We start from the raw sequence: 26,782 nt of genomic DNA, 5'->3' as shown, positions 1-26,782 counted from the left end.
GAACAGTCTATGACTAGGGTGGCTGGAGTCTTTGACAATTTTGAGGGCCTTCCTCTGACACCGCCTGGTATAGAGGTCCTGGATGGCAGGAAGCTTGGCCCCAGTGATGTACTGGGCCTTACGCACTACCCTCTGTAGTGCCTTGCGGTCGGAGGCCAAGCAGTTGCCATACCAGGCGGTGATGCAACCAGTCAGGATGCTCTCGATGGTGCAGCTGTAGAATTTTTTTAGGATCTGAGGACCCCATGCCAAATATTTTCAGTCTCCTGAGGGGGAATAGGCTTTGTCTTGCCCTCTTCACGACTGTCTTGGTGTGTTTGGACCATGATAGTTCGTTGGTGATGTGGACACCAAGGAACTTGAAGCTCTCAACCTGTTCCACTACAGCCCCGTCGATGAGAATGGGGGCGTGCTCAGTCCTCTTTTTTTTCCTGTAGTCCACAATCATCTCCTTTGTCTTGGTCACGTTGAGGGAGAGGTTGTTATCCTGGCACCACACAGATCTACAGATGACGCAATCTCAATCGCACTCCACACTGCCCTTTCCCACCTGGACAAGAGGAACACCTACATGAGAATGCTGTTCATTGACTACAGCTCAGCGTTCAACACCATAGTGCCCACAAAGCTCATCACTAAGCTAAGGACCCTGGGACTAAACACCTCCCTCTGCAACTGGATCCTGGACTTCCTGACGGGCCGCCCCCAGGTGGTAAGGGTAGGTAACAACACATCTGCCACACTGATCCTCAACACGGGGGCCCCTCAGGGGTGCGTGCTTAAGTCGTGTCCTGTACTCCCTGTTCACCCATGACTGCGTGACCAAGCAAGACTCCAACACCATCATTAAGTTTGCTGACGACACAATGGTGGTAGGCCTGATCACCGACAACGATGAGACAGCCTATAGGGAGGAGATCAGAGACCTCGGTACCGGTACCCCCTGTATATAGCCTCATTATTGTTATTTTATAGTGTTTTTTTGTTTAGTTTTTTACTTTAGTTTATTTAGTAAATATTTTCTTAACTCTATTTTCTTAAATCTGCATTGTTGGTTAAGGGCTTGTAAGTAAGCATTTCACGGTAAGGTCTACACCTGTTGTATTCCGTGCATGTGACAAATCAAATTTGATTAGATTTTTTGGCGGTAATGCAACATTTATTGTATGCCACCCGCCGTTAAACCTCATCGAAGAGGAACACCTCCAAACGAGCTTCAATTCCATACAACACTCCTTCAGTAGCCTCCAACTGCTCTTAAACACTAGTAAAACTAAATGCATGCTCTTCAACCGAACGCTGCTTGCACCCGCCCACCCGACTAGAATCACTACTCTCGACGGGTCTGACCTAGAGTATGTGGACAACTACAAATATCTAGGTGTCTGGTTAGACTATAAACTCTCCTTCCAGACTCACATTAAGAATCTCCAATCCAAAGTTAAATCTAGAATCGGTTTCCTATTTCGCAACAAAGCCTCCTTCACTCATGCTGCCAAACATGCCCTCGTAAAACTGACTATCCTACCGATCCTTGACTTCGCGATGTAATTTACAAAATAGCCTCCAACACTCTACTCAGCAAATTGGATGTAGTCTATCACAGTGCCATCCGTTTTGTCTCCAAAGCCCCATATAATACCCACCACTGTGACCTGTACGCTCTTGTTGGCTGGTCCTCACTACATATTCGCTGCCAAACCCACTGGCTCCAGGCCATCTATAAATCACTGCTAGGCAAATCCCCGCCTTATCTTAGCTCATTGGTCACCATAGCAACACCCACCCGTAGTCTGCGCTCCAGCGGGTATATCTCACTGGTCATCCCCAAAGCCAACACCTCCTTTGGCCGCAATTCCTTCCAGTTCTCTGCTGCCAATGACTGGAACAAATTGCAAAAATCTCTGAAGCTGGAGACACTTATCTCCCTCACTAACTTTAAGCATCAGTTGTCAGAGCACCTTACCGATCACTGCACCTGTACACAGCCCATCTGAAATTAGCCCGCCCAACTACCTCATCCCTATATTGTTATCTATTTTGCTCATTTGTACCCCAGTATCTCTATTTGCACATCATCTCTTGCACATCTATCATTCCAGTGTTAATACTAATTGTAATTATTTTGCACTATAGCCTATTTTATTGCCTACCTCCATAACTTGCTAAATTTGCACACTGTATATTATATGTATTTCTGTTGTATTTTTGACTTTGTTTGTTTTACCCCATATGTAACTCTGTGTTTGTTTTTATCGCACTGCTTTGCTTTATCTTGGCCAGGTCGCAGTTGTAAATGAGAACTTGTTCTCAACTGGTTTACCTGGTTAAATAAAGGTGAAATAAAAATAAAATAAAAAGAAGAACCGTATCCCATCTAGTCAAAACCCTTGACAGGATGTCATGAAACGACGGCTTTTTTTTATTTTTAGGCGGGCCGCATGACGTATTTCCTGTATTGTCTGTCTGTATGCAACCCGCCAAGGTTCGAAAAAAAATGTCGGGGAGAAGAGCACATCGCCAAGATACCAACATGACATTTGAGGTCGTCGTCAACGATGGAGCTTATGCTGACTCTACCATCGATAAGGACAACTCTAAACAAGGGACGTTAGAAGACGATGATAGCGACGCACCGGTTGTCTTTCTCTGCGGGAGTTGCAAGCTGCCTGTCGGTGACTCGCTGGCCTGGGCTGGGAGTGAGGACGAACAAAATCTAATACTGCTCAAACGTAAGTTGCTAGGTAACTAACTAGCTAGCTCTGTCCTAGCTAGCTAACTACGCGCTACATTTACATTGGATAGTATGAAAACTTTGGTTGTGTCAGAATGAAATGCAATACTAGGGTGTATTCGTTAGTGGGCACCTTAGCAAAAAACAATTAGCAACAGATAACGTTTAGCAAAACGAGAACAAGAGTTTGTTATTGGACAAATTCAATAAGGTCCCTCGCCGTTTCGGCCTGCTTGCTTCCGTTTGGGCGTAGTGAATAACCCCCTAGTTGGTAGCTAACTAGATAACGTTAGTGGTAAGTATGTAACTTCAGTGGAAGTCTGTTCGTGGGATCATACCAACTCCTTGTCATGTTTGCTTTGACAACGAGCAGTAGAATTGAGAAGCACCTCGCTGCAACGTCTGTAGGCGGGCCCGCCAGGTTTTCATTTGCGGAGGCTTTCCAGATGGGCGAAGCGAGGTTCAAATCAAATAGTATTTGTGAAATTTACATTTATTTACATTTTAGTCAATTAGCAGAGCGACTTACAATTAGTGCATTCATCTTAAGATGGCTAGGTGGGACAACACATCACAATCGTATCAAGTACATTTTTCCCTCAACAAAGTACAGTGCCTTGCAAAAGTATTCAGCCCCCTTGGCGTTTTTCCCTATTTTGTTGCATTACAACCTGTAATTTAAATGGATTTTTATTTGGATTTCATGTAATGGACATACACAAAATAGTCCAAGTTGGTGAAGTGAAATGAAAAAAATAACTTGTTAAAAAAAAATCTTTAAAAAAAATAACGGCAAAGTGGTGCGTGCATTAGTATTCACCCCTTTGCTATGAAGCCGAATACAACAGGTGTAGACTTTACGGTGAAATGCTTACTTAGGAGCCCTTAACCAACAATGCAGAGTGGAAGCTGCAAGATGTAGACTTCGCTCCGACATTGCCTGGTTACTAAAATTCTAATAGTTTGCCTAATTTCAGTTTGTGACAAAACGAGCAAGTATAGTGTATAGAATCGTTGTACCATCTAAACCACTGTGAAATATATTTTCCTTAATCGAAAATATTGTATTTTCAGCTGTTTGAAACTTGTGTACAAAACCCAACGTAAAAGATGCAAAAACGAAAGTTAAGCACGGGAAGCATAGAAATAGTGCACATAGCACACATCTACCGCTTCTTAGACTTGCTTTTAATGACAAATCTATAACTCACATTTCTATGTGAATTTGGTGGTTCTCTCAAAAAGTTACATATTGCAGCTCAGTGGGTTCGCCTGGGCATGTTCAGGTATCAGCCCACTCAGTGACACACACAGAACACAACGATGTAGCGTTTACACAAATATGAGTGTCTTAGTTCTATTGCAGGATTCTGAAACCACTGTGAAATTAGCCACATTAACTATGAATGTTCAATACACAAAGTAGGTTGACTGGTGAGCTAATGCGGTTAATTTCACAGTGGTTTCAGAGTCCTGCAATAGAGCTAAGACCCTAATATTTTTTTTAACGCTACATAGTTGTGTTCTGTGGGTGTCACTGAGTACGCTGATAACCCTTTTCATGGGTGCACAATCCATAAGTAAGGCTGTACGGTTCATAAAAGTATGCCCCCAATGCAGCTTTACAAAAATCAAAATCAAATCAAATTGTATTTGTCACGTGCGCTGAATACAACAGGTGTAGACCTTACCGTGAAATGCTTACTTACAAGCCCTTAACAAACAATCTAGTTTGAAGAAAAATAAGAGTTATGAAAAAATATGTACTAAATAAACTAAAGTAAAAAATAAAAAGAGCAACAATAAAATAACAATAACGAGGCTATATACAGGGGGTACCGGTACAGAGTCAATGGGAAATAACAGTAGGGAGGCTATATACAGGGGGTACCGGTACAGAGTCAATGGGAAATAACAGTAGAGAGGCTATATACAGGGAGTACCGGTACCGAGTCAATGGGAAATAACAGTAGGGAGGCTATATACAGGGAGTACCGGTACCGAGTCAATGGGAAATAACAGTAGGGAGGCTATATACAGGGAGTACCGGTACAGAGTCAATGGGAAATAACAGTAGGGAGGCTATATACAGGGAGTACTGGTACAGAGTCAATGGGAAATAACAGTAGGGAGGCTATATACAGGGAGTACCGGTACCGAGTCAATGGGAAATAACAGTAGGGAGGCTATATACAGGGAGTACCGGTACCGAGTCAATGGGAAATAACAGTAGGGAGGCTATATACAGGGAGTACTGGTACAGAGTCAATGTGCAGGGGCACCGGTAGTCGAGGTAATATGTACAGTACCAGTCAAAAGTTTGGAGACACCTATTCATTCCAGGGTTTTTCTTTATTTTTACTATTTTTTACATTGTAGAATAATAGTGAAGACATCAAAACTATGAAAGAACACATATGGAATCATGTAGTAACCCAAAAAGTGTTAAACAAATCAAAATATATTTTAGATTCTTCAAAGTAGCCACCCCTTTGGCTTAATGACATCTTTGCACACTCTTGGCATTCTCTCAACCAGCTTCATGAGGTAATTGAAATGCATTCCAGGTGACTACCTCATGAAGCTGGTTGAGAGAATGCCAAGAGTGTGAAAAGCTGCCATCAAAGCAAAGGGTGGCTACTTTGAAGAATATAAAATATATTTTGATTTGTTTAACACTTTTTTTGGGTTACTACATGATTCCATGTGTTATTTCGTAGTTTAGATGTATTCACTATTATTCTACAATGTAGAAAATAGTAAAAAATAAAGAAAAACCCTTGAATGAGTAGGTGTGTCCAAACCTTTGACTGGTACTGTATCTGTTTGGGCTTCTTGTGGTCAATTTGCAATCTGCAAATTATTTGTCGTTATGTTCTGGGCCCCTGACCGTCCACTCAACAAAATAAAAACGTCCCACGGCTGAATCTAGTTGATGAATCTAGTTGATGAATCTAGTTGATGAATCTAGTTGATGAACCTAGTTTATGAACCTAGTTGATGATCCCTACGCTACGTAGTGTATGTGAATTGACACTAGTCTCGCACGCAAAGTTGGAGCCGTTTTGTGATTTCAGCTTAAGCATGCATAAAAAGCAGTCAACAGAAATGATGATAAACGTGTGGTGGGCCGACTCTCCCTGTTCCATGTGCCACAGCGAGGGGTACTTTGATGGAATTGGCAAGAGCACAAACACATCTGGGATCAGGCTAAAGTCTTAAGGACAAGACAGATTGATTTCCAAGCACATAGCTAGCTAATAAGATAACGTCCCCCCATTTCCCAAAGAGTAATTTCACACCAAGACAGTCGTGAAGAGGGCACGACAAAGCCTATTCCTCCTCAGGAGACTGAAAAGATTTGGCAATGGTCCTCAGATCCTTAAGTTCTACAGCTGCACCATCGAGAGCATCCTGACTGGTTGCATCACCGCCTGGTATGGCAACTGCTCGGCCTCCGACCGCAAGGCACTACAGAGGGTAGTGCGTACGGCCCAGTACATCACTGGGGCCAAGCTTGCTGCCATCCAGGACCTCTATACCAGGCGGTGTCAGAGGAAGGCCCTAAAAATGGTCAAAGACTCCAGCCACCCTAGTCATAGACAGTTCTCTCTGCTACCGCACTGCAAGCGGTACCGGAGCGCCAAGTCTAGGTCCAAAAGGCTTCTCAACCGCTTCTACCCCCAAGCCATAAGACTCCTGAACAGCTAATCATGGCTACCCGGACTATTTGCATTATTTGTAACTTATTTTTACTCTTATTTTTTTACTTAACACTTATTTTTTCTTTCTTAAAACTGCATTGTTGGTTAAGGGCTTGTAAGTAAGCATTTCACTGTAAGGTTGTATTTGGCGCATTTGGTAAATAAAATGTGATTTGATTTGACTGAACAATTCCCTCTGTTTTTTATTGCAGGTGTCAGTGACAATGTTTTGGTTGGCAAAGAAACTCACTTCTCCGGTACTTGTAAGAAGGAACTCGGTTGGTAAGTCAAAGAGGGAGTGTGTGTCTGTCTAGCTAGCTGATAATGACCTCTGCCAAGTTCCTCAATGTTTACCTTCATTTTCATAGACAGAATGTTCCTATTAATCGAATCTATGTTTACCCAGAAGTAAAGTCTCGCGTAATTTGGTCAGCTGTGTGATTAAACTTCTGTGTTCACACGTGTTAGAAATTGAGAGTTCTGGCAAAAACGAAGTCTCTACCCTCGCAAAAGGAAACTCTCAGCCAAAGCCCCAATTTTTTTCAGCTGAAAGACGATGCCCAGAGCTTACCGGTGATGTTGCACAACGATTTAAGTCAAGTCATCGTTTTAGTCAAAGTATGATTATATTTGGGCTTGAAACAGGGAAGTTGAACTTCAATCTATGCCGTGTGTTTCATTATGAAATGATGTACATTTTATATCTGACTGTGCCGTGCGAGGGATGGCTTTAGTTAATTTGGAACAGGGCTTTCCAACTCTGTTCCTGGAAAGCTACCCTCCTGTAGGTTTTCACTCCAACCACAGTTAACTAACCTGATTCAGATTATCAACCAGCTAATTATAAGAATCAGGTGTGCTAGATTAGGGTTGGAGTTAAAACTTAAGGATGGAAGCTCTCCAGGAACAGGGTTGGAGTTAACCAAAGGATGGAAGCTCTCCAGGAACAGGGTTGGAGTTAAAACTTAAGGATGGAAGCTCTCCAGGAACAGGGTTGGAGTTAACCAAAGGATGGAGCTCTCCAGGAACAGGGTTGGAGTTAAAACTTAAGGATGGAAGCTCTCCAGGAACAGGGTTGGAGTTAACCAAAGGATGGAAGCTCTCCAGGAACAGGGTTGGAGTTAACCAAAGGATGGAAGCTCTCCAGGATTGGAGAGCCCTGATTTGGAACCACCTACAAAACATGTACAGTGCATTCGGAAAGTATTCAGACCCCCTGACTTTTTCCATTTTTTGTTACGTTACAGCCTTATTCTTAAAAAAAATTGAATCCCCTCATCAATCTACACACAATACCCCATAATGACAAAGCAAAAACAGGTTTTTAGACATTTTTGCAAATGTATATAAAACAAACCTGGGACATTTACATAAGCATTCAGACCCTTTACTCAGTACTTTGTTGAAGCACCTTTGGCAGCGATTACAGCCTCGAGTCTTCTTGGGTTTGACGCTACAAGCTTGGCACACCTGTATTTGGGGAGTTTCTCCCATTCTTCTCTGCAGATCCTCTCAAGCTCTGTCAGGTTGAATGGGGAGCATCGCTGCACATCTATTTTCAGGTCTCTCCAGAGAAGTCCTGGCTCTGGCTGGGCCACTCAAGGACATTCAGAGACTTGTCCCAAAGCCACTCCTGCATTGTCTTCGCTGTGTGCCTAGGGTCATTGTCATGTTGGAAGGTGAACCTTTGCCCCATTCTGAGGTTCTGAGAGATCTGCAGCAGGTTTCCATCAAGGATTGGTATTGCTATTTTATTAGGATCCCAATTAGCTGTTGCAAAAGCAGCAGCTACTCTTCCTGGGGTCCACACAGAACATGAAACATGACATAATACAGAACATTAATAGACAAGAACAGCTCAAGGACATAACTACATACATTTTTTTAAAGGCACACGTAGCCTACATATCAATACATACACACAAACTATCTAGGTCAAATAGGGGAGAGGCGTTGTGCCGTGAGGTGTTGCTTTATCTGTTTTTTGAAACCAGGTTTGCTGTTTATTTGAGCAATATGAGATGGAACGGAGTTCCATGCAATAATGGCTCTATATAATACTGTACGCTTTCTTGAATTTGTTCTGGATTTGGGGACTGTGAAAAGACCCCTGGTGGCATGTCTAGTGGGGTAAGTGTGTGTGTCAGAGCTGTGTGTAAGTTGACTATGCAAACAACTTGGGATTTAACACATTCTTGTTTCTTATAAAAAAAAAGTAATGCAGTCAGTGTCTTCTGTTACAACCTGATAGTCCTCCTGACCTGTTGTTATTCCCCTCTTACAGCCTGATAGTCCTCCTGACCTGTTGGTATTCCCCTGTTACAGCCTGATAGTCCTCCTGACCTGTTGTTATTCCCCTGTTACAGCCTGATAGTCCTCCTGACCTGTTGTTATTCCCCTGTTACAGCCTGATAGTCCTCCTGACCTGTTGTTATTCCCCTGTTACAGCCTGATAGTCCTCCTGACCTGTTGTTATTCCCCTGTTACAGCCTGATAGTCCACCTGACCTGTTGTTATTCCCCTGTTACAGCCTGATAGTCCTCCTGACCTGTTGTTATTACCCTGTTACAGCCTGATAGTCCTCCTGACCTGTTGTTATTCCCCTGTTACAGCCTGATAGTCCTCCTGACCTGTTGTTATTCCCCTGTTACAGCCTGATAGTCCTCCTGACCTGTTGTTATTCCCCTGTTACAGCCTGATAGTCCTCCTGACCTGTTGTTATTCCCCTAATACAGCCTGATAGTCCTCCTGACCTCTTGTTATTCCCCTGTTACAGCCTGATAGTCCACCTGACCTGTTGTTATTCCCCTGTTACAGCCTGATGGTCCTCCTGACCTGTTGTTATTCCCCTGTTACAGCCTGATAGTCCTCCTGACCTGTTGTTATTCCCCTAATATAGCCTGATAGTCCTCCTGACCTGTTGTTATTCCCCTGTTACAGCCTGATAGTCCTCCTGACCTGTTGTTATTCCCCTGTTACAGCCTGATAGTCCTCCTGACCTGTTGGTATTCCCCTGTTACAGCCTGATAGTCCTCCTGACCTGTTGGTATTCCCCTGTTACAGCCTGATAGTCCTCCTGACCTGTTGTTATTCCCCTGTTACAGCCTGATAGTCCACCTGACCTGTTGTTATTCCCCTGTTACAGCCTGATAGTCCTCCTGACCTGTTGTTATTCCCCTGTTACAGCCTGATAGTCCTCCTGACCTGTTGTTATTCCCCTGTTACAGCCTGATAGTCCACCTGACCTGTTGTTATTCCCCTGTTACAGCCTGATAGTCCTCCTGACCTGTTGTTATTCCCCTGTTACAGCCTGATAGTCCTCCTGACCTGTTGTTATTCCCCTGTTACAGCCTGATAGTCCACCTGACCTGTTGTTATTCCCCTGTTACAGCCTGATGGTCCTCCTGACCTGTTGTTATTCCCCTGTTACAGCCTGATAGTCCTCCTGACCTGTTGTTATTCCCCTGTTACAGCCTGATAGTCCTCCTGACCTGTTGTTATTCCCCTGTTACAGCCTGATAGTCCACCTGACCTGTTGTTATTCCCCTGTTACAGCCTGATGGTCCTCCTGACCTGTTGTTATTCCCCTGTTACAGCCTGATAGTCCTCCTGACCTGTTGTTATTCCCCTGTTACAGCCTGATAGGCCTCTTGACCTGTTGTTATTCCCCTGTTACAGCCTGATAGTCCTCCTGACCTGTTTTATTCCCCTGTTACAGCCTGATAGTCCTCCTGACCTGTTGTTATTCCCCTGTTACAGCCTGATAGTCCTCCTGACCTGTTGTTATTCCCCTGTTACAGCCTGATAGTCCTCCTTACCTGTTGTTATTCCCCTGTTACAGCCTGATAGTCCTCCTTACCTGTTGTTATTCCCCTGTTACAGCCTGATAGTCCTCCTGACCTGTTGTTATTCCCCTAATACAGCCTGATAGTCCTCCTGACCTGTTGTTATTCCCCTGTTACAGCCTGATAGTCCTCCTGACCTGTTGTTATTCCCCTGTTACAGCCTGATAGTCCTCCTGACCTGTTGTTATTCCCCTGTTACAGCCTGATAGTCCTCCTGACCTGTTGTTATTCCCCTGTTACAGCCTGATAGTCCACCTGACCTGTTGTTATTCCCCTGTTACAGCCTGATAGTCCTCCTGACCTGTTGTTATTCCCCTATTACAGCCTGATAGTCCTCCTGACCTGTTTTATTCCCCTGTTACAGCCTGATAGTCCTCCTGACCTGTTGTTATTCCCCTAATACAGCCTGATAGTCCTCCTGACCTGTTGTTATTCCCCTGTTACAGCCTGATAGTCCACCTGACCTGTTGTTATTCCCCTGTTACAGCCTGATAGTCCTCCTGACCTGTTGTTATTCCCCTGTTACAGCCTGATAGTCCTCCTGACCTGTTGTTATTCCCCTGTTACAGCCTGATAGTCCTCCTGACCTGTTGTTATTCCCCTGTTACAGCCTGATAGTCCTCCTGACCTGTTGTTATTCCCCTGTTACAGCCTGATAGTCCTCCTGACCTGTTGTTATTCCCCTGTTACAGCCTGATAGTCCTCCTGACCTGTTGTTATTCCCCTGTTACAGCCTGATAGTCCACCTGACCTGTTGTTATTCCCCTGTTACAGCCTGATAGTCCTCCTGACCTGTGGTTATTCCCCTGTTACAGCCTGATAGTCCTCCTGACCTGTTGTTATTCCCATGTTACAGCCTGATAGTCCACCTGACCTGTTGTTATTCCCCTGTTACAGCCTGATAGTCCTCCTGACCTGTTGTTATTCCCCTGTTACAGCCTGATAGTCCACCTGACCTGTTGTTATTCCCCTGTTACAGCCTGATAGTCCTCCTGACCTGTTGTTATTCCCCTAATACAGCCTGATAGTCCTCCTGACCTGTTGTTATTCCCCTGTTACAGCCTGATAGTCCACCTGACCTGTTGTTATTCCCCTGTTACAGCCTGATAGTCCTCCTGACCTGTTGTTATTCCCCTGTTACAGCCTGATAGTCCTCCTGACCTGTTGTTATTACCCTGTTACAGCCTGATAGTCCTCCTGACCTGTTGTTATTCCCCTGTTACAGCCTGATAGTCCTCCTGACCTGTTGTTATTCCCCTGTTACAGCCTGATAGTCCTCCTGACCTGTTGTTATTCCCCTGTTACAGCCTGATAGTCCTCCTGACCTGTTGTTATTCCCCTGTTACAGCCTGATAGTCCTCCTGACCTGTTGTTATTCCCCTGTTACAGCCTGATAGTCCTCCTGACCTGTTGTTATTCCCCTGTTACAGCCTGATAGTCCTCCTGACCTGTTGTTATTCCCCTAATATAGCCTGATAGTCCTCCTGACCTGTTGTTATTCCCCTGTTACAGCCTGATAGTCCACCTGACCTGTTGTTATCCCCCTGTTACAGCCTGATAGTCCTCCTGACCTGTTGTTATTCCCCTGTTACAGCCTGATAGTCCTCCTGACCTGTTGTTATTACCCCTGTTACAGCCTGATAGTCCTCCTGACCTGTTGTTATTCCCCTGTTACAGCCTGATAGTCCTCCTGACCTGTTGTTATTCCCCTGTTACAGCCTGATAGTCCTCCTGACCTGTTGTTATTCCCCTGTTACAGCCTGATAGTCCTCCTGACCTGTTGTTATTCCCCTGTTACAGCCTGATAGTCCTCCTGACCTGTTGTTATTCCCCTGTTACAGCCTGATAGTCCTCCTGACCTGTTGTTATTCCCCTGTTACAGCCTGATAGTCCTCCTGACCTGTTGTTATTCCCCTGTTACAGCCTGATAGTCCTCCTGACCTGTTGTTATTCCCCTGTTACAGCCTGATAGTCCTCCTGACCTGTTGTTATTCCCCTGTTACAGCCTGATAGTCCTCCTGACCTGTTGTTATTCCCCTGTTACAGCCTGATAGTCCACCTGACCTGTTGTTATTCCCCTGTTACAGCCTGATAGTCCTCCTGACCTGTTGTTATTCCCCTATTACAGCCTGATAGTCCTCCTGACCTGTTGTTATTCCCCTGTTACAGCCTGATAGTCCTCCTGACCTGTTGTTATTCCCCTGTTACAGCCTGATAGTCCTCCTGACCTGTTGTTATTCTCCTGATAGTCCTCCTGACCTGTTGTTATTCCCCTGTTACAGCCTGATAGTCCTCCTGACCTGTTGTTATTCTCCTGATAATCCTCCTGACCTGTTGTTATTCCCCTGTTACAGCCTGATAGTCCTCCTGACCTGTTGTTATTCCCCTGTTACAACCTGATAGTCCTCCTGACCTGTTGTTATTCTCCTGATAGTCCTCCTGACCTGTTGTTATTCCCCTGTTGCAGCCTGATAGTCCACCTGACCTGTTGTTATTCCCCTGTTACAGCCTGATAGTCCACCTGACCTGTTGGTATTCCCCTGTTACAGCCTGATAGTCCTCCTGACCTGTTGTTATTCCCCTGTTACAGCCTGATAGTCCTCCTGACCTGTTGTTATTCCCCTGTTGCAGCCTGATAGTCCACCTGACCTGTTGTTACTCCCCTGTTACAGCCTGATAGTCCTCCTGACCTGTTGTTATTCCCCTGATAGTCCTCCTGACCTGTTGTTATTCCCCTGTTACAGCCTGATAGTCCTCCTGACCTGTTGTTATTCCCCTGTTACAGCCTGATAGTCCTCCTGACCTGTTGTTATTCCCCTGTTACAGCCTGATAGTCCTCCTGACCTGTTGTTATTCCCCTGTTACAGCCTGATAGTCCTCCTGACCTGTTGTTATTCCCCTGTTACAGCCTGATAGTCCACCTGACCTGTTGTTATTCCCCTGTTACAGTCTGATGGTCCTCCTGACCTATTGGTATTTGTTACAGCCTGATAGTCCTCCTGACCTGTTGTTATTCCCCTGTTACAGCCTGATAGTCCTCCTGACCTGTTGTTATTCCCCTGTTACAGCCTGATAGTCCTCCTGACCTGTTGTTATTCCCCTGTTACAGCCTGATAGTCCTCCTGACCTGTTGTTATTCCCCTGTTACAGCCTGATAGTCCTCCTGACCTGTTGTTATTCCCCTGTTACAGCCTGATAGTCCTCCTGACCTGTTGTTATTCCCCTGTTACAGCCTGATAGTCCTCCTGACCTGTTGTTATTCCCCTGTTACAGCCTGATAGTCCTCCTGACCTGTTGTTATTCCCCTGTTACAGCCTGATAGTCCTCCTGACCTGTTGTTATTCCCCTGTTACAGCCTGATAGTCCTCCTGACCTGTTGTTATTCCCCTGTTACAGCCTGATAGTCCTCCTGACCTGTTGTTATTCCCCTGTTACAGCCTGATAGTCCTCCTGACCTGTTGTTATTCCCCTGTTACAGCCTGATAGTCCACCTGACCTGTTGTTATTCCCCCTGTTACAGCCTGATAGTCCTCCTGACCTGTTGTTATTCCCCTATTACAGCCTGATAGTCCTCCTGACCTGTTGTTATTCCCCTGTTACAGCCTGATAGTCCTCCTGACCTGTTGTTATTCCCCTGTTACAGCCTGATAGTCCTCCTGACCTGTTGTTATTCTCCTGATAGTCCTCCTGACCTGTTGTTATTCCCCTGTTACAGCCTGATAGTCCTCCTGACCTGTTGTTATTCTCCTGATAATCCTCCTGACCTGTTGTTATTCCCTGTTACAGCCTGATAGTCCTCCTGACCTGTTGTTATTCCCCTGTTACCCCATCCTGATACCTTCTCCTGATAGTCCTCCTGACCTGTTGTTATTCCCCTGTTGCAGCCTGATAGTCCACCTGACCTGTTGTTATTCCCCTGTTACAGCCTGATAGGCCTCCTGACCTGTTGGTATTCCCCTGTTACAGCCTGATAGTCCTCCTGACCTGTTGTTATTCCCCTGTTACAGCCTGATAGTCCTCCTGACCTGTTGTTATTCCCCTGTTGCAGCCTGATAGTCCACCTGACCTGTTGTTACTCCCCTGTTACAGCCTGATAGTCCTCCTGACCTGTTGTTATTCCCCTGATAGTCCTCCTGACCTGTTGTTATTCCCCTGTTACAGCCTGATAGTCCTCCTGACCTGTTGTTATTCCCCTGTTACAGCCTGATAGTCCTCCTGACCTGTTGTTATTCCCCTGTTACAGCCTGATAGTCCTCCTGACCTGTTGTTATTCCCCTGTTACAGCCTGATAGTCCTCCTGACCTGTTGTTATTCCCCTGTTACAGCCTGATAGTCCACCTGACCTGTTGTTATTCCCCTGTTACAGTCTGATGGTCCTCCTGACCTATTGGTATTCTGTTACAGCCTGATAGTCCTCCTGACCTGTTGTTATTCCCCTGTTACAGCCTGATAGTCCTCCTGACCTGTTGTTATTCCCCTGTTACAGCCTGATAGTCCTCCTGACCTGTTGTTATTCCCCTGTTACAGCCTGATAGTCCTCCTGACCTGTTGTTATTCCCCTGTTACAGCCTGATAGTCCTCCTGACCTGTTGTTATTCCCCTGTTACAGCCTGATAGTCCTCCTGACCTGTTGTTATTCCCCTGTTACAGCCTGATAGTCCTCCTGACCTGTTGTTATTCCCCTGTTACAGCCTGATAGTCCTCCTGACCTGTTGTTATTCCCCTGTTACAGCCTGATAGTCCACCTGACCTGTTGTTATTCCCCTGTTACAGCCTGATAGTCCTCCTGACCTGTTGTTATTCCCTTGTTACAGCCTGATAGGCCTCCTGACCTGTTGTTATTCCCCTGTTACAGCCTGATAGTCCTCCTGACCTGTTGTTATTCCCCTGTTACAGCCTGATAGTCCTCCTGACCTGTTGTTATTCCCCTGTTACAGCCTGATAGTCCTCCTGACCTGTTGTTATTCCCCTGTTACAGCCTGATAGTCCTCCTTACCTGTTGTTATTCCCCTGTTACAGCCTGATAGTCCTCCTGACCTGTTGTTATTCCCCTGATACAGCCTGATAGTCCTCCTGACCTGTTGTTATTCCCCTGTTACAGCCTGATAGTCCACCTGACCTGTTGTTATTCCCCTGTTACAGCCTGATAGTCCTCCTGACCTGTTGTTATTCCCCTGTTACAGCCTGATAGTCCTCCTGACCTGTTGTTATTCCCCTGTTACAGCCTGATAGTCCTCCTGACCTGTTGTTATTCCCCTGTTACAGCCTGATAGTCCTCCTGACCTGTTGTTATTCCCCTGTTACAGCCTGATAGTCCTCCTGACCTGTTGTTATTCCCCTGTTACAGCCTGATAGTCCTCCTGACCTGTTGTTATTCCCCTGTTACAGCCTGATAGTCCTCCCTGACCTGTTGTTATTCCCCTGTTACAGCCTGATAGTCCTCCTGACCTGTTGTTATTCCCCTAATACAGCCTGATAGTCCTCCTGACCTGTTGTTATTCCCCTGTTACAGCCTGATAGTCCACCTGACCTGTTGTTATTCCCCTGTTACAGCCTGATAGTCCTCCTGACCTGTTGTTATTCCCCTGTTACAGCCTGATAGTCCTCCTGACCTGTTGTTATTACCCTGTTACAGCCTGATAGTCCTCCTGACCTGTTGTTATTCCCCTGTTACAGCCTGATAGTCCTCCTGACCTGTTTTATTCCCCTGTTACAGCCTGATAGTCCTCCTGACCTGTTGTTATTCCCCTGTTACAGCCTGATAGTCCTCCTGACCTGTTGTTATTCCCCTGTTACAGCCTGATAGTCCTCCTGACCTGTTGTTATTCCCCTGTTACAGCCTGATAGTCCTCCTGACCTGTTGTTATTCCCCTGTTACAGCCTGATAGTCCTCCTGACCTGTTGTTATTCCCCTGATACAGCCTGATAGTCCTCCTGACCTGTTGTTATTCCCCTGTTACAGCCTGATAGTCCACCTGACCTGTTGTTATTCCCCTGTTACAGCCTGATAGTCCTCCTGACCTGTTGTTATTCCCCTGTTACAGCCTGATAGTCCTCCTGACCTGTTGTTATTACCCTGTTACAGCCTGATAGTCCTCCTGACCTGTTGTTATTCCCCTGTTACAGCCTGATAGTCCTCCTGACCTGTTGTTATTCCCCTGTTACAGCCTGATAGTCCTCCTGACCTGTTGTTATTCCCCTGTTACAGCCTGATAGTCCTCCTGACCTGTTGTTATTCCCCTGTTACAGCCTGATAGTCCTCCTGACCTGTTGTTATTCCCCTGTTACAGCCTGATAGTCCTCCTGACCTGTTGTTATTCCCCTGTTACAGCCTGATAGTCCTCCTGACCTGTTGTTATTCCCCTGTTACAGCCTGATAGTCCTCCTGACCTGTTGTTATTCCCCTGTTACAGCCTGATAGTCCTCCTGACCTGTTGTTATTCCCCTGTTACAGCCTGATAGTCCACCTGACCTGTTGTTATTCCCCTGTTACAGCCTGATAGTCCTCCTGACCTGTTGTTATTCCCCTATTACAGCCTGATAGTCCTCCTGACCTGTTGTTATTCCCCTGTTACAGCCTGATAGTCCTCCTGACCTGTTGTTATTCCCCTGTTACAGCCTGATAGTCCTCCTGACCTGTTGTTATTCTCCTGATAGTCCTCCTGACCTGTTGTTATTCCCCTGTTACAGCCTGATAGTCCTCCTGACCTGTTGTTATTCCCCTGTTACAACCTGATAGTCCTCCTGACCTGTTGTTATTCTCCTGATAGTCCTCCTGACCTGTTGTTATTCCCCTGTTGCAGCCTGATAGTCCACCTGACCTGTTGTTATTCCCCTGTTACAGCCTGATAGTCCTCCTGACCTGTTGGTATTCCCCTGTTACAGCCTGATAGTCCTCCTGACCTGTTGTTATTCCCCTGTTACAGCCTGATAGTCCTCCTGACCTGTTGTTATTCCCCTGTTGCAGCCTGATAGTCCACCTGACCTGTTGTTACTCCCCTGTTACAGCCTGATAGTCCTCCTGACCTGTTGTTATTCCCCTGTTACAGCCTGATAGTCCTCCTGACCTGTTGTTATTCCCCTGATAGTCCTCCTGACCTGTTGTTATTCCCCTGTTACAGCCTGATAGTCCTCCTGACCTGTTGTTATTCCCCTGTTACAGCCTGATAGTCCTCCTGACCTGTTGTTATTCCCCTGTTACAGCCTGATAGTCCTCCTGACCTGTTGTTATTCCCCTGTTACAGCCTGATAGTCCTCCTGACCTGTTGTTATTCCCCTGTTACAGCCTGATAGTCCACCTGACCTGTTGGTATTCCCCTGTTACAGCCTGATAGTCCTCCTGACCTGTTGTTATTCCCCTGTTACAGCCTGATAGTCCTCCTGACCTGTTGTTATTCCCCTGTTACAGCCTGATAGTCCTCCTGACCTGTTGTTATTCCCCTGTTACAGCCTGATAGTCCTCCTGACCTGTTGTTATTCCCCTGTTACAGCCTGATAGTCCACCTGACCTGTTGTTATTTCCCTGTTACAGCCTGATAGTCCTCCTGACCTGTTGTTATTCCCCTGTTACAGCCTGATAGTCCACCTGACCTGTTGTTATTCCCCTGTTACAGCCTGATAGTCCTCCTGACCTGTGGTTATTCCCCTGTTACAGCCTGATAGTCCTCCTGACCTGTTGTTATTCCCATGTTACAGCCTGATAGTCTACCTGACCTGTTGTTATTCCCCTGTTACAGCCTGATAGTCCTCCTGACCTGTTGTTATTCCCCTGTTACAGCCTGATAGTCCTCCTGACCTGTTGTTATTCCCATGTTACAACCTGATAGTCCTCCTGACCTGTTGTTATTCCCCTGTTACAGCCTGATAGTCCTCCTGACCTGTTGTTATTCCCCTGTTACAGCCTGATAGTCCTCCTGACCTGTTGTTATTCCCCTGTTACAGCCTGATAGTCCTCCTGACCTGTTGTTATTCCCCTGTTACAGCCTGATAGTCCTCCTGACCTGTTGTTATTCCCCCTGTTACAGCCTGATAGTCCTCCTGACCTGTTGTTATTCCCTGTTACAGCCTGATAGTCCTCCTGACCTGTTGTTATTCCCCTGTTACAGCCTGATAGTCCTCCTGACCTGTTGTTATTCCCCTGTTACAGCCTGATAGTCCTCCTGACCTGTTGTTATTCCCCTGTTACAGCCTGATAGTCCTCCTGACCTGTTGTTATCCCCCTGTTACAGCCTGATAGTCCTCCTGACCTGTTGTTATTCCCCTGTTACAGCCTGATAGTCCTCCTGACCTGTTGTTATTCCCCTGTTACAGCCTGATAGTCCACCTGACCTGTTGTTATTACCCTGTTACAGCCTGATAGTCCTCCTGACCTGTTGTTATTCCCCTGTTACAGCCTGATAGTCCCCTCCTGACCTGTTGTTATTCCCCCTGTTACAGCCTGATAGTCCTCCTGACCTGTTGTTATTCCCCTGTTACAGCCTGATAGTCCTCCTGACCTGTTGTTATTCCCCTGTTACAGCCTGATAGTCCTCCTGACCTGTTGTTATTCCCCTGTTACAGCCTGATAGTCCTCCTGACCTGTTGTTATTCCCCTGTTACAGCCTGATAGTCCTCCTGACCTGTTGTTATTCCCCTGTTACAGCCTGATTCCCCTCCTGACCTGTTGTTATTCCCCTGTTACAGCCTGATAGTCCTCCTGACCTGTTGTTATTCCCCTGTTACAGCCTGATAGTCCTCCTGACCTGTTGTTATTCCCCTGTTACAGCCTGATAGTCCTCCTGACCTGTTGTTATTCCCCTGTTACAGCCTGATAGTCCTCCTTACCTGTTGTTATTCCCCTGTTACAGCCTGATAGTCCTCCTGACCTGTTGTTATTCCCCTAATACAGCCTGATAGTCCTCCTGACCTGTTGTTATTCCCCTGTTACAGCCTGATAGTCCTCCTGACCTGTTGTTATTACCCTGTTACAGCCTGATAGTCCTCCTGACCTGTTGTTATTCCCCTGTTACAGCCTGATAGTCCTCCTGACCTGTTGTTATTCCCCTGTTACAGCCTGATAGTCCACCTGACCTGTTGTTATTCCCCTGTTACAGCCTGATAGTCCTCCTGACCTGTTGTTATTCCCCTGTTACAGCCTGATAGTCCTCCTGACCTGTTGTTATTCCCCTGTTACAGCCTGATAGTCCTCCTGACCTGTTGTTATTCCCCTGTTACAGCCTGATAGTCCTCCTGACCTGTTGTTATTCCCCTGTTACAGCCTGATAGTCCTCCTGACCTGTTGTTATTCCCCTGTTACAGCCTGATAGTCCACCTGACCTGTTGTTATTACCCTGTTACAGCCTGATAGTCCTCCTGACCTGTTGTTATTCCCCTGTTACAGCCTGATAGTCCTCCTGACCTGTTGGTATTCCCCTGTTACAGCCTGATAGTCCTCCTGACCTGTTGTTATTCCCCTGTTACAGCCTGATAGTCCACCTGACCTGTTGTGGCTGCAGCTCTCTGCTAGGCATGGTCTACATCTCCACCCCCAGGAAACTGGACTACATCCGGTCCCTGTTCTGCCTTAATGTGGCTGCCATAGAGAGGTGAGCCATGAACCAGAAAGTTAGGTTTGCTTTAGCTAGTCCAACCAGACCTCTTGGTTGAGGTTGTAGTATCGTTACATTATCTCTCAATTCAATGGGGCTTTATTGGCATTGGAAACATGTTTATATTGCCAAAGCAAGTGAATGTAACATCAACAAAATTCTTAGAATTGAACAGTAAAGGTTTCACTCACAAAGGTTTTAAAATGATCTCCATTTCAAGTGTTCTATTATCAGTTATGTACGGTGTTTTAGTAGTGTGTAAATAGTTGTAGTACTAATAGTGGGGAAGATAAATAAACAGGTACATATTGGTGGTATTTACAATGTTTGTTCTTCACTGGTTGCCCTGTTGCCGTGGCAACGGGCCCCAAATCTTGCTGCTGTGATTGCACACTGGTATTTCACCTAACAGATATGGGAGTTTTATCAATGTTTAATTTGTTTTCAAATTCTTTGTAGGTCTGTGTGATCTGTGGGAAATATGTATCTCTAGTGTTGTCTCACACTCAGACACCCGCACGCAGTGTTTTTCTCTGACACTCAAGATGCAAATTCATGTTGCTAGTAACAGCCCTGCTAAAATATTTTACATGGATCACAAGACAATGGTTTGGGAAACTTTTAAAATGAATCTATAAATGTTTATTCTGCTTTATAAATTATTTAGATTGAATCTAAAATCATTCTGTGGTCCATGCAGCTATGTCCTAGGGTCTTCCAGGCAGCAGGTGGCAGCAGTGAGCCCCAGGCAGCAGCCAGTCACCCTGGAGTACAGACAGGCTGTAGAGCAACAACTGGACGAGGTAACCCTAACACTCCTTCTATTGGGGCTGCGTCCCAAATGGTAACCTATTCCCAATTTAGTGCACTACTTTAGACCAGGTCTCTATCATGTATGTTTCATGAAGGTATCAATTGCAATGATCTCATGGGAGTAGATTGTCAGAGTGAATTTACAAACACTCCTGTGTGGTCCCTGTTCAGTCACTACACTATACAGTCCCTGTTCAGTCACTACACTATACAGTCCCTGTTCAGTCACTACACTATACAGTCCCTGTTCAGTCACGACACTATACAGTCCCTGTTCAGTCACTACACTATACAGTCCCTGTTCAGTCACTACACTATACAGTCCCTGTTCAGTCACGACACTATACAGTCCCTGTTCAGTCACGACACTATACAGTCCCTGTTCAGTCACGACACTATACAGTCCCTGTTCAGTCACGACACTATACAGTCCCTGTTCAGTCACGACACTATACAGTCCCTGTTCAGTCGCTACACTATACAGTCCCTGTTCAGTCACGACACTATACAGTCCCTGTTCAGTCACTATACAGTCCCTATTCAGTCACGACACTATACAGTCCCTGTTCAGTCACTATACAGTCCCTGTTCAGTCACGACACTATACAGTCCCTGTTCAGTCGCTACACTATACAGTCCCTGTTCAGTCACGACACTATACAGTCCCTGTTCAGTCACGACACTATACAGTCCCTGTTCAGTCACTATACAGTCCCTGTTCAGTCACGACACTATACAGTCCCTGTTCAGTCACGACACTATACAGTCCCTGTTCAGTCACGACACTATACAGTCCCTGTTCAGTCACGACACTATACAGTCCCTGTTCAGTCACGACACTATACAGTCCCTGTTCAGTCAGACACTATACAGTCCCTGTTCAGTCACGACACTATACAGTCCCTGTTCAGTCACGACACTATACAGTCCCTGTTCAGTCACGACACTATACAGTCCCTGTTCAGTCACGACACTATACAGTCCCTGTTCAGTCACGACACTATACAGTCCCTGTTCAGTCACTACACTATACAGTCCCTGTTCAGACGCGACACTATACTTTCCCTGTTCAGTCACTATACAGTCCCTGTTCAGTCACTACACTATACAGTCCCTGTTCAGTCACTATACAGTCCCTGTTCAGTCGCTACACTATACAGTCCATGTTCAGTCACGACACTATACAGTCCCTGTTCAGTCACTATACAGTCCCTATTCAGTCACGACACTATACAGTCCCTGTTCAGTCACTACACTATACAGTCCCTGTTCAGACACTACACTATACAGTCCCTGTTCAGTCACTACACTATACAGTCCCTGTTCAGTCACTACACTATACAGTCCCTGTTCAGTCACGACACTATACAGTCCCTGTTCAGTCACGACACTATACAGTCCCTGTTCAGTTACTACACTATACAGTCCCTGTTCAGTCACTACACTATACAGTCCCTGTTCAGTCACTACACTATACAGTCCCTGTTCAGTCACTACACTATACAGTCCCTGTTCAGTCACTACACTATACAGTCCCTGTTCAGTCACTATACAGTCCCTGTTCAGTCACTATACAGTCCCTGTTCAGTCACTATACAGTCCCTGTCCAGTCACTACACTATACAGTCCCTGTCCAGTCACTATACAGTCCCTGTTCAGTCACTATACAGTCCCTGTTCAGTCACTACACTATACAGTCCCTGTCCAGTCACTACACTATACAGTCCCTCTTAGTAATTGATAAAGAGCCTTAGGTTGTGTCCCAAATGGATCCTTTTTCCCTATTTAGTGCGTTACTTTTTGACCTGGGCCCACCCCTCTTTAATAAAGTAATATCATGCCATACATTTATAGATTTAAGTAATACTTCATATCAAAGTTGTGCCCCAATGATGAGGGAGATGGTGTCAGGTAAATAACAGTCTGCTGGGCCAACACCTCAAACTGGGCCTTCATTAGCCAATACGTAAAGACCGGGAGAAACTCCTGGCACATAGGCATTGGCTATAATCGGCTTAATCTACGAACCAATCATCTCCCACAGCATCTTCCTCCTAACCTTCCCCATGCTTCGCAGTCGTGTGATTCGCTAAAATGAAATGACAAATACTTTACTCAGTAGGCCACTCCCATAGAATTCTGTGGTCACTCCCAGTAATTGTTGATATCCCAAACTGGAGACGAGGTTATTGACAAGCAAAGCATTGGCATGAGAATGATGGAGAAGGAGTTGGCATGATGGCACACTGGCATGATGACATGATGGCTACTTCATTACCTCCTTAGTACCTGGATTTGTCTTGAGTAAAACAAACACTAGGTGGCATTGTTGCTCAGGAATGCCAGTCAGACAAATTGAATAGATTGAATATGCAGACAGTATCTCTAAGTATTGTTCAAAGCCTTCCCCAGAGGTTGTGTTGCTGTCACCCTGAGACACTGACCCTGTCACCCTGGTTGCCCTAGAAACACCCTGAGACACTGACCCCATCACCCTGGTCGCCCTAGGAACACCCTGAGACACTGACCCCATCACCCTGGTCGCCCTAGGAACACCCTGAGATACTTACCCCATCACCCTGGTTGCCCTAGAAACACCCTGAGACACTGACCCCATCACCCTGGTTGCCCTAGAAACACCCTGAGACACTGACCCCATCACCCTGGTTGCCCTAGAAACACCCTGAGACACTGACCCCATCACCCTGGTCGCCCTAGGAACACCCTGAGACACTGACCCCATCACCCTGGTCGCCCTAGGAACACCCTGAGACACTGACCCCATCACCCTGGTCGCCCTAGGAACACCCTGAGACACTGACCCTATCACCCTGGTCGCCCTAGGAACACCCTGAGACACTGACCCTATCACCCTGGTCACCCTAGGAACACCCTGAGACACTGACCCCATCACCCTGGTCACCCTAGGAACACCCTGAGACACTGACCCCATCACCCTGGTTGCCCTAGGAACGCCCTGAGACACTGACCCCATCACCCTGGTTGCCCTAGGAACGCCCTGAGACACTGACCCCATCACCCTGGTTGCCCTAGGAACGCCCTGAGACACTGACCCTATCACCCTGGTTGCCTCTACGCCCCCTCGTCGTGATTGGTCAACAGTAGGGATTCTTCAATAAAGTCTGTCATTCAACGAGATAACTTTTCATGCACTTTTATTCATAGATAAATACTGCACCAAATTGCGTGACTAAGATCTCTTCTGCAAAAACATCAATGAATGACTGATTTATAGTATCTTAGATTAATTCTGACTGTTTTTGAGGAAGTGTATACTGGCTACATCATCTGAAAATGGACAAACGGTACTATTGCCGCTTTTTCAAGCGAAGGTGTTTTAATGCGAGCACACTCGTTGGACTGAACTGAAGCATGCTGAGATTAGTTTCTAAATGGACTCTGTCTGAGAGGCAGAGAAAGACTTAATGACTTCTCATCCTCTCTCCTTTCCTCTCCTCTCCTCTCCTCTCCTCTCCCCCTCCTCTCCTCTCCCCCTTCCCCCTCTAGATTAAGGTGGTGACTCTGTCTATGGGGCAGAGGTTGTTGGTTCTGGAGGCTGACCTGCAGAGTAAAAGTCAAATGTGATGATGATGCATCTTGACAGTGATGGACCACACTACGCCATGGGGGGCCCGGTGGGGTCTCATATACCCACAGGACTAAGGATCTCAACCCCCTGACCCTTCAACCCTCACTCCTCACCCCGTCCCCATTGTTAGTTCTGATAGGGTACAAACAGCCACAAGCTGTTTGTTTCACAAGGGTTAAACACCTCAAGCACCTCATATGGCACCATATTCCCTATATAGTGCACTACTTTTGACAAAAGCCCTATTGAAATAGGGTGCCATTTGTGATGAAGCCATTGTTCCCTCCAAACTGTTTGTGGTTTATGTCAACTCCTGCATTCCTCGTCTGTGGGTTAGGTGTTTCTTCAGTCTCATGCTGTTGACTGTTCTCTCATAGATCATGTGAATCTAAACAAAACGTTGTCTTGAAGAGATGGTTCCATACCTTCAGTTATGATGGAATTATGTTCAACAGGGCAGTTTCCCCAACACAGATTTTTTAAAGCTTAGTCCTGGAATAAAAAGCATTTTCTCTGTTTTCTTTTTAGTCCAGGACTAAGCTTGGTCTGTGTTCGAGAAACTGCCCCTAAAATGTTGAACCTAATTTAATCATAAATAGCTGGCTAACTTCTTGATTCTGCTTGGTAGTATACCTCTGTGGACTAGGCTTGTCTGGGAAACTGCCCATTCAATTCAGACATCATTGAAGCTCCGGGTTTACAAGCATTTTCCAACTTTATTGGTTCTTTTATTGTTCAAATTGATTTATCTAAATAAAGTTATAAAACATGATTCCTTTTTGTTTTTGGTATTTATGTTTTTATAGTTTCTCAGGGACAGAAGCACATGTGTAAGGTGGAGTCAGGCAGTCGGGGTCGTTGTTTACAGCCGTCTAATGTGCCTAGCAACACTTTCTTCGAGGGCGGGAAAGCCTCCCTACGCCCCCCACCCCGGAGCTAACCTCCCCCGTCACCCTACGCTCCTCCCTCTCCCCCTACCACGAGGTTTCAGTGTGTTGCCATCACAGCCTAAAACCCCTCCCCCTCCTCATATTCCCTCCCCCGTCTTTCCCTCCCTCCCCTCCCTCTCCTCACCCTCCCCTCCCCCTCTCCTCACCCTCCCCCTCCCTCTCCTCCCTCCCCTCTCCTCCTCCTCCCCCGTCCTCACTCTCCCCCCACCAGTGGGTGTGCTACCATAACAACAACGGCTAGATTCTATCGGATGGCGAGGTGGTCCAACCAGCTGTATCCGCCCCCAACCAGGGGCAGGTTGCTATGGTAAAAAAAGGAGCTCGTGCTGCGTTTTGCTGAGCGCCTGTTACCATCTGGCCAGCGTTTCCAAGGTGAAAAAGAACCAGCCAGCTACCTGGCCCACACGCCTGTCAGACTGCTCTAGCACTCTGCACTCTCAGGGTATAGGGGAGGAGTCAATAGGAGTCTGACCCCTCTCACCGAGCATGACGCCTAATCCCTGTGGGGAGGAGTCGAGGAGTCTGACCCCTCTCACCGAGCATGATGCCTAATCCCTGTGGGGAGGAGTCTGACCCCTCTCACCGAGCCTGACGCCTAATCCCTGTGGGGAGGAGTCTGACCCCTCTCACCGAGCCTGACGCCTAATACCTGTGGGGAGGAGTCTGACCCCTCTCACCGAGCCTGACGCCTAATCCCTGTGGGGAGGAGTCTGACCCCTCTCACCGAGCCTGACGCCTAATCCCTGTGGGGAGGAGTCAAGAGGAGTCTGACCCCTCTCACCGAGCCTGACGCCTAATCCCTGTGGGGAGGAGTCAGAGGAGTCTGACCCCTCTCACCGAGCCTGACGCCTAATCCCTGTGGGGAGGAGTCTGACCCCTCTCACCGAGCCTGACGCCTAATCCCTGTGGGGAGGAGTCAAGAGGAGTCTGACCCCTCTCACCGAGCCTGACGCCTAATCCCTGTGGGGAGGAGTCAAGAGGAGTCTGACCCCTCTCACCGAGCCTGACGCCTAATCCCTGTGGGGAGGAGTCTGACCCCTCTCACCGAGCCTGACGCCCTAATCCCTGTGGGGAGGAGTCTGACCCCTCTCACCGAGCCTGACGCCCTAATCCCTGTGGGGGAGGATTCTGACCCCTCTCACCGAGCCTGACGCCTAATCCCTGTGGGAGGAGTCAAAGGAGTCTGACCCCTCTCACCGAGCCTGACGCCTAATCCCTGTGGGGAAGGAGTCTGACCCCTCTCACCGAGCCTGACGCCTAATCCCTGTGGGGGAGGAGTCTGACCCCTCTCACCGAGCCTGACGCCTAATCCCTGTGGGGGAGGAGTCTGACCCCTCTCACCGAGCCTGACGCCCTAATCCCTGTGGGGGAGGAGTCTGACCCCTCTCACCGAGCCTGACGCCTAATCCCTGTGGGGGAGGAGTCTGACCCCTCTCACCGAGCCTGACGCCCTAATACCTGTGGGGGAGGAGTCTGACCCCTCTCACCGAGCCTGACGCCTAATCCCTGTGGGGAGGAGTCTGACCCCTCTCACCGAGC

At 46.9% G+C, this 26,782-nt stretch overlaps 1 protein-coding gene across 1 annotated transcript; it reads left to right on the top strand.

Moving 5' to 3' along the window:
- Nucleotides 1-2,452: 2,452 nt before the first annotated feature.
- mis18a (MIS18 kinetochore protein A) lies at nt 2,453-25,065 on the top strand. The gene is made up of 5 exons (XM_041870176.1): nt 2,453-2,732; nt 6,651-6,720; nt 19,745-19,867; nt 20,571-20,673; nt 24,212-25,065. Exons 1-5 carry the CDS (start codon nt 2,471-2,473, stop codon nt 24,287-24,289), a joined length of 636 nt encoding a protein of 211 aa, XP_041726110.1. The 5' UTR covers nt 2,453-2,470; the 3' UTR covers nt 24,290-25,065.
- Nucleotides 25,066-26,782: the final 1,717 nt, after the last annotated feature.

This window comes from Coregonus clupeaformis, unplaced genomic scaffold (assembly GCF_020615455.1).
Source record: "Coregonus clupeaformis isolate EN_2021a unplaced genomic scaffold, ASM2061545v1 scaf0045, whole genome shotgun sequence".
NCBI lineage: Eukaryota > Metazoa > Chordata > Actinopteri > Salmoniformes > Salmonidae > Coregonus > Coregonus clupeaformis.
Note: the sequence above shows the minus strand (reverse complement) of the source record. Positions and strands in the feature narration are given on the sequence as shown.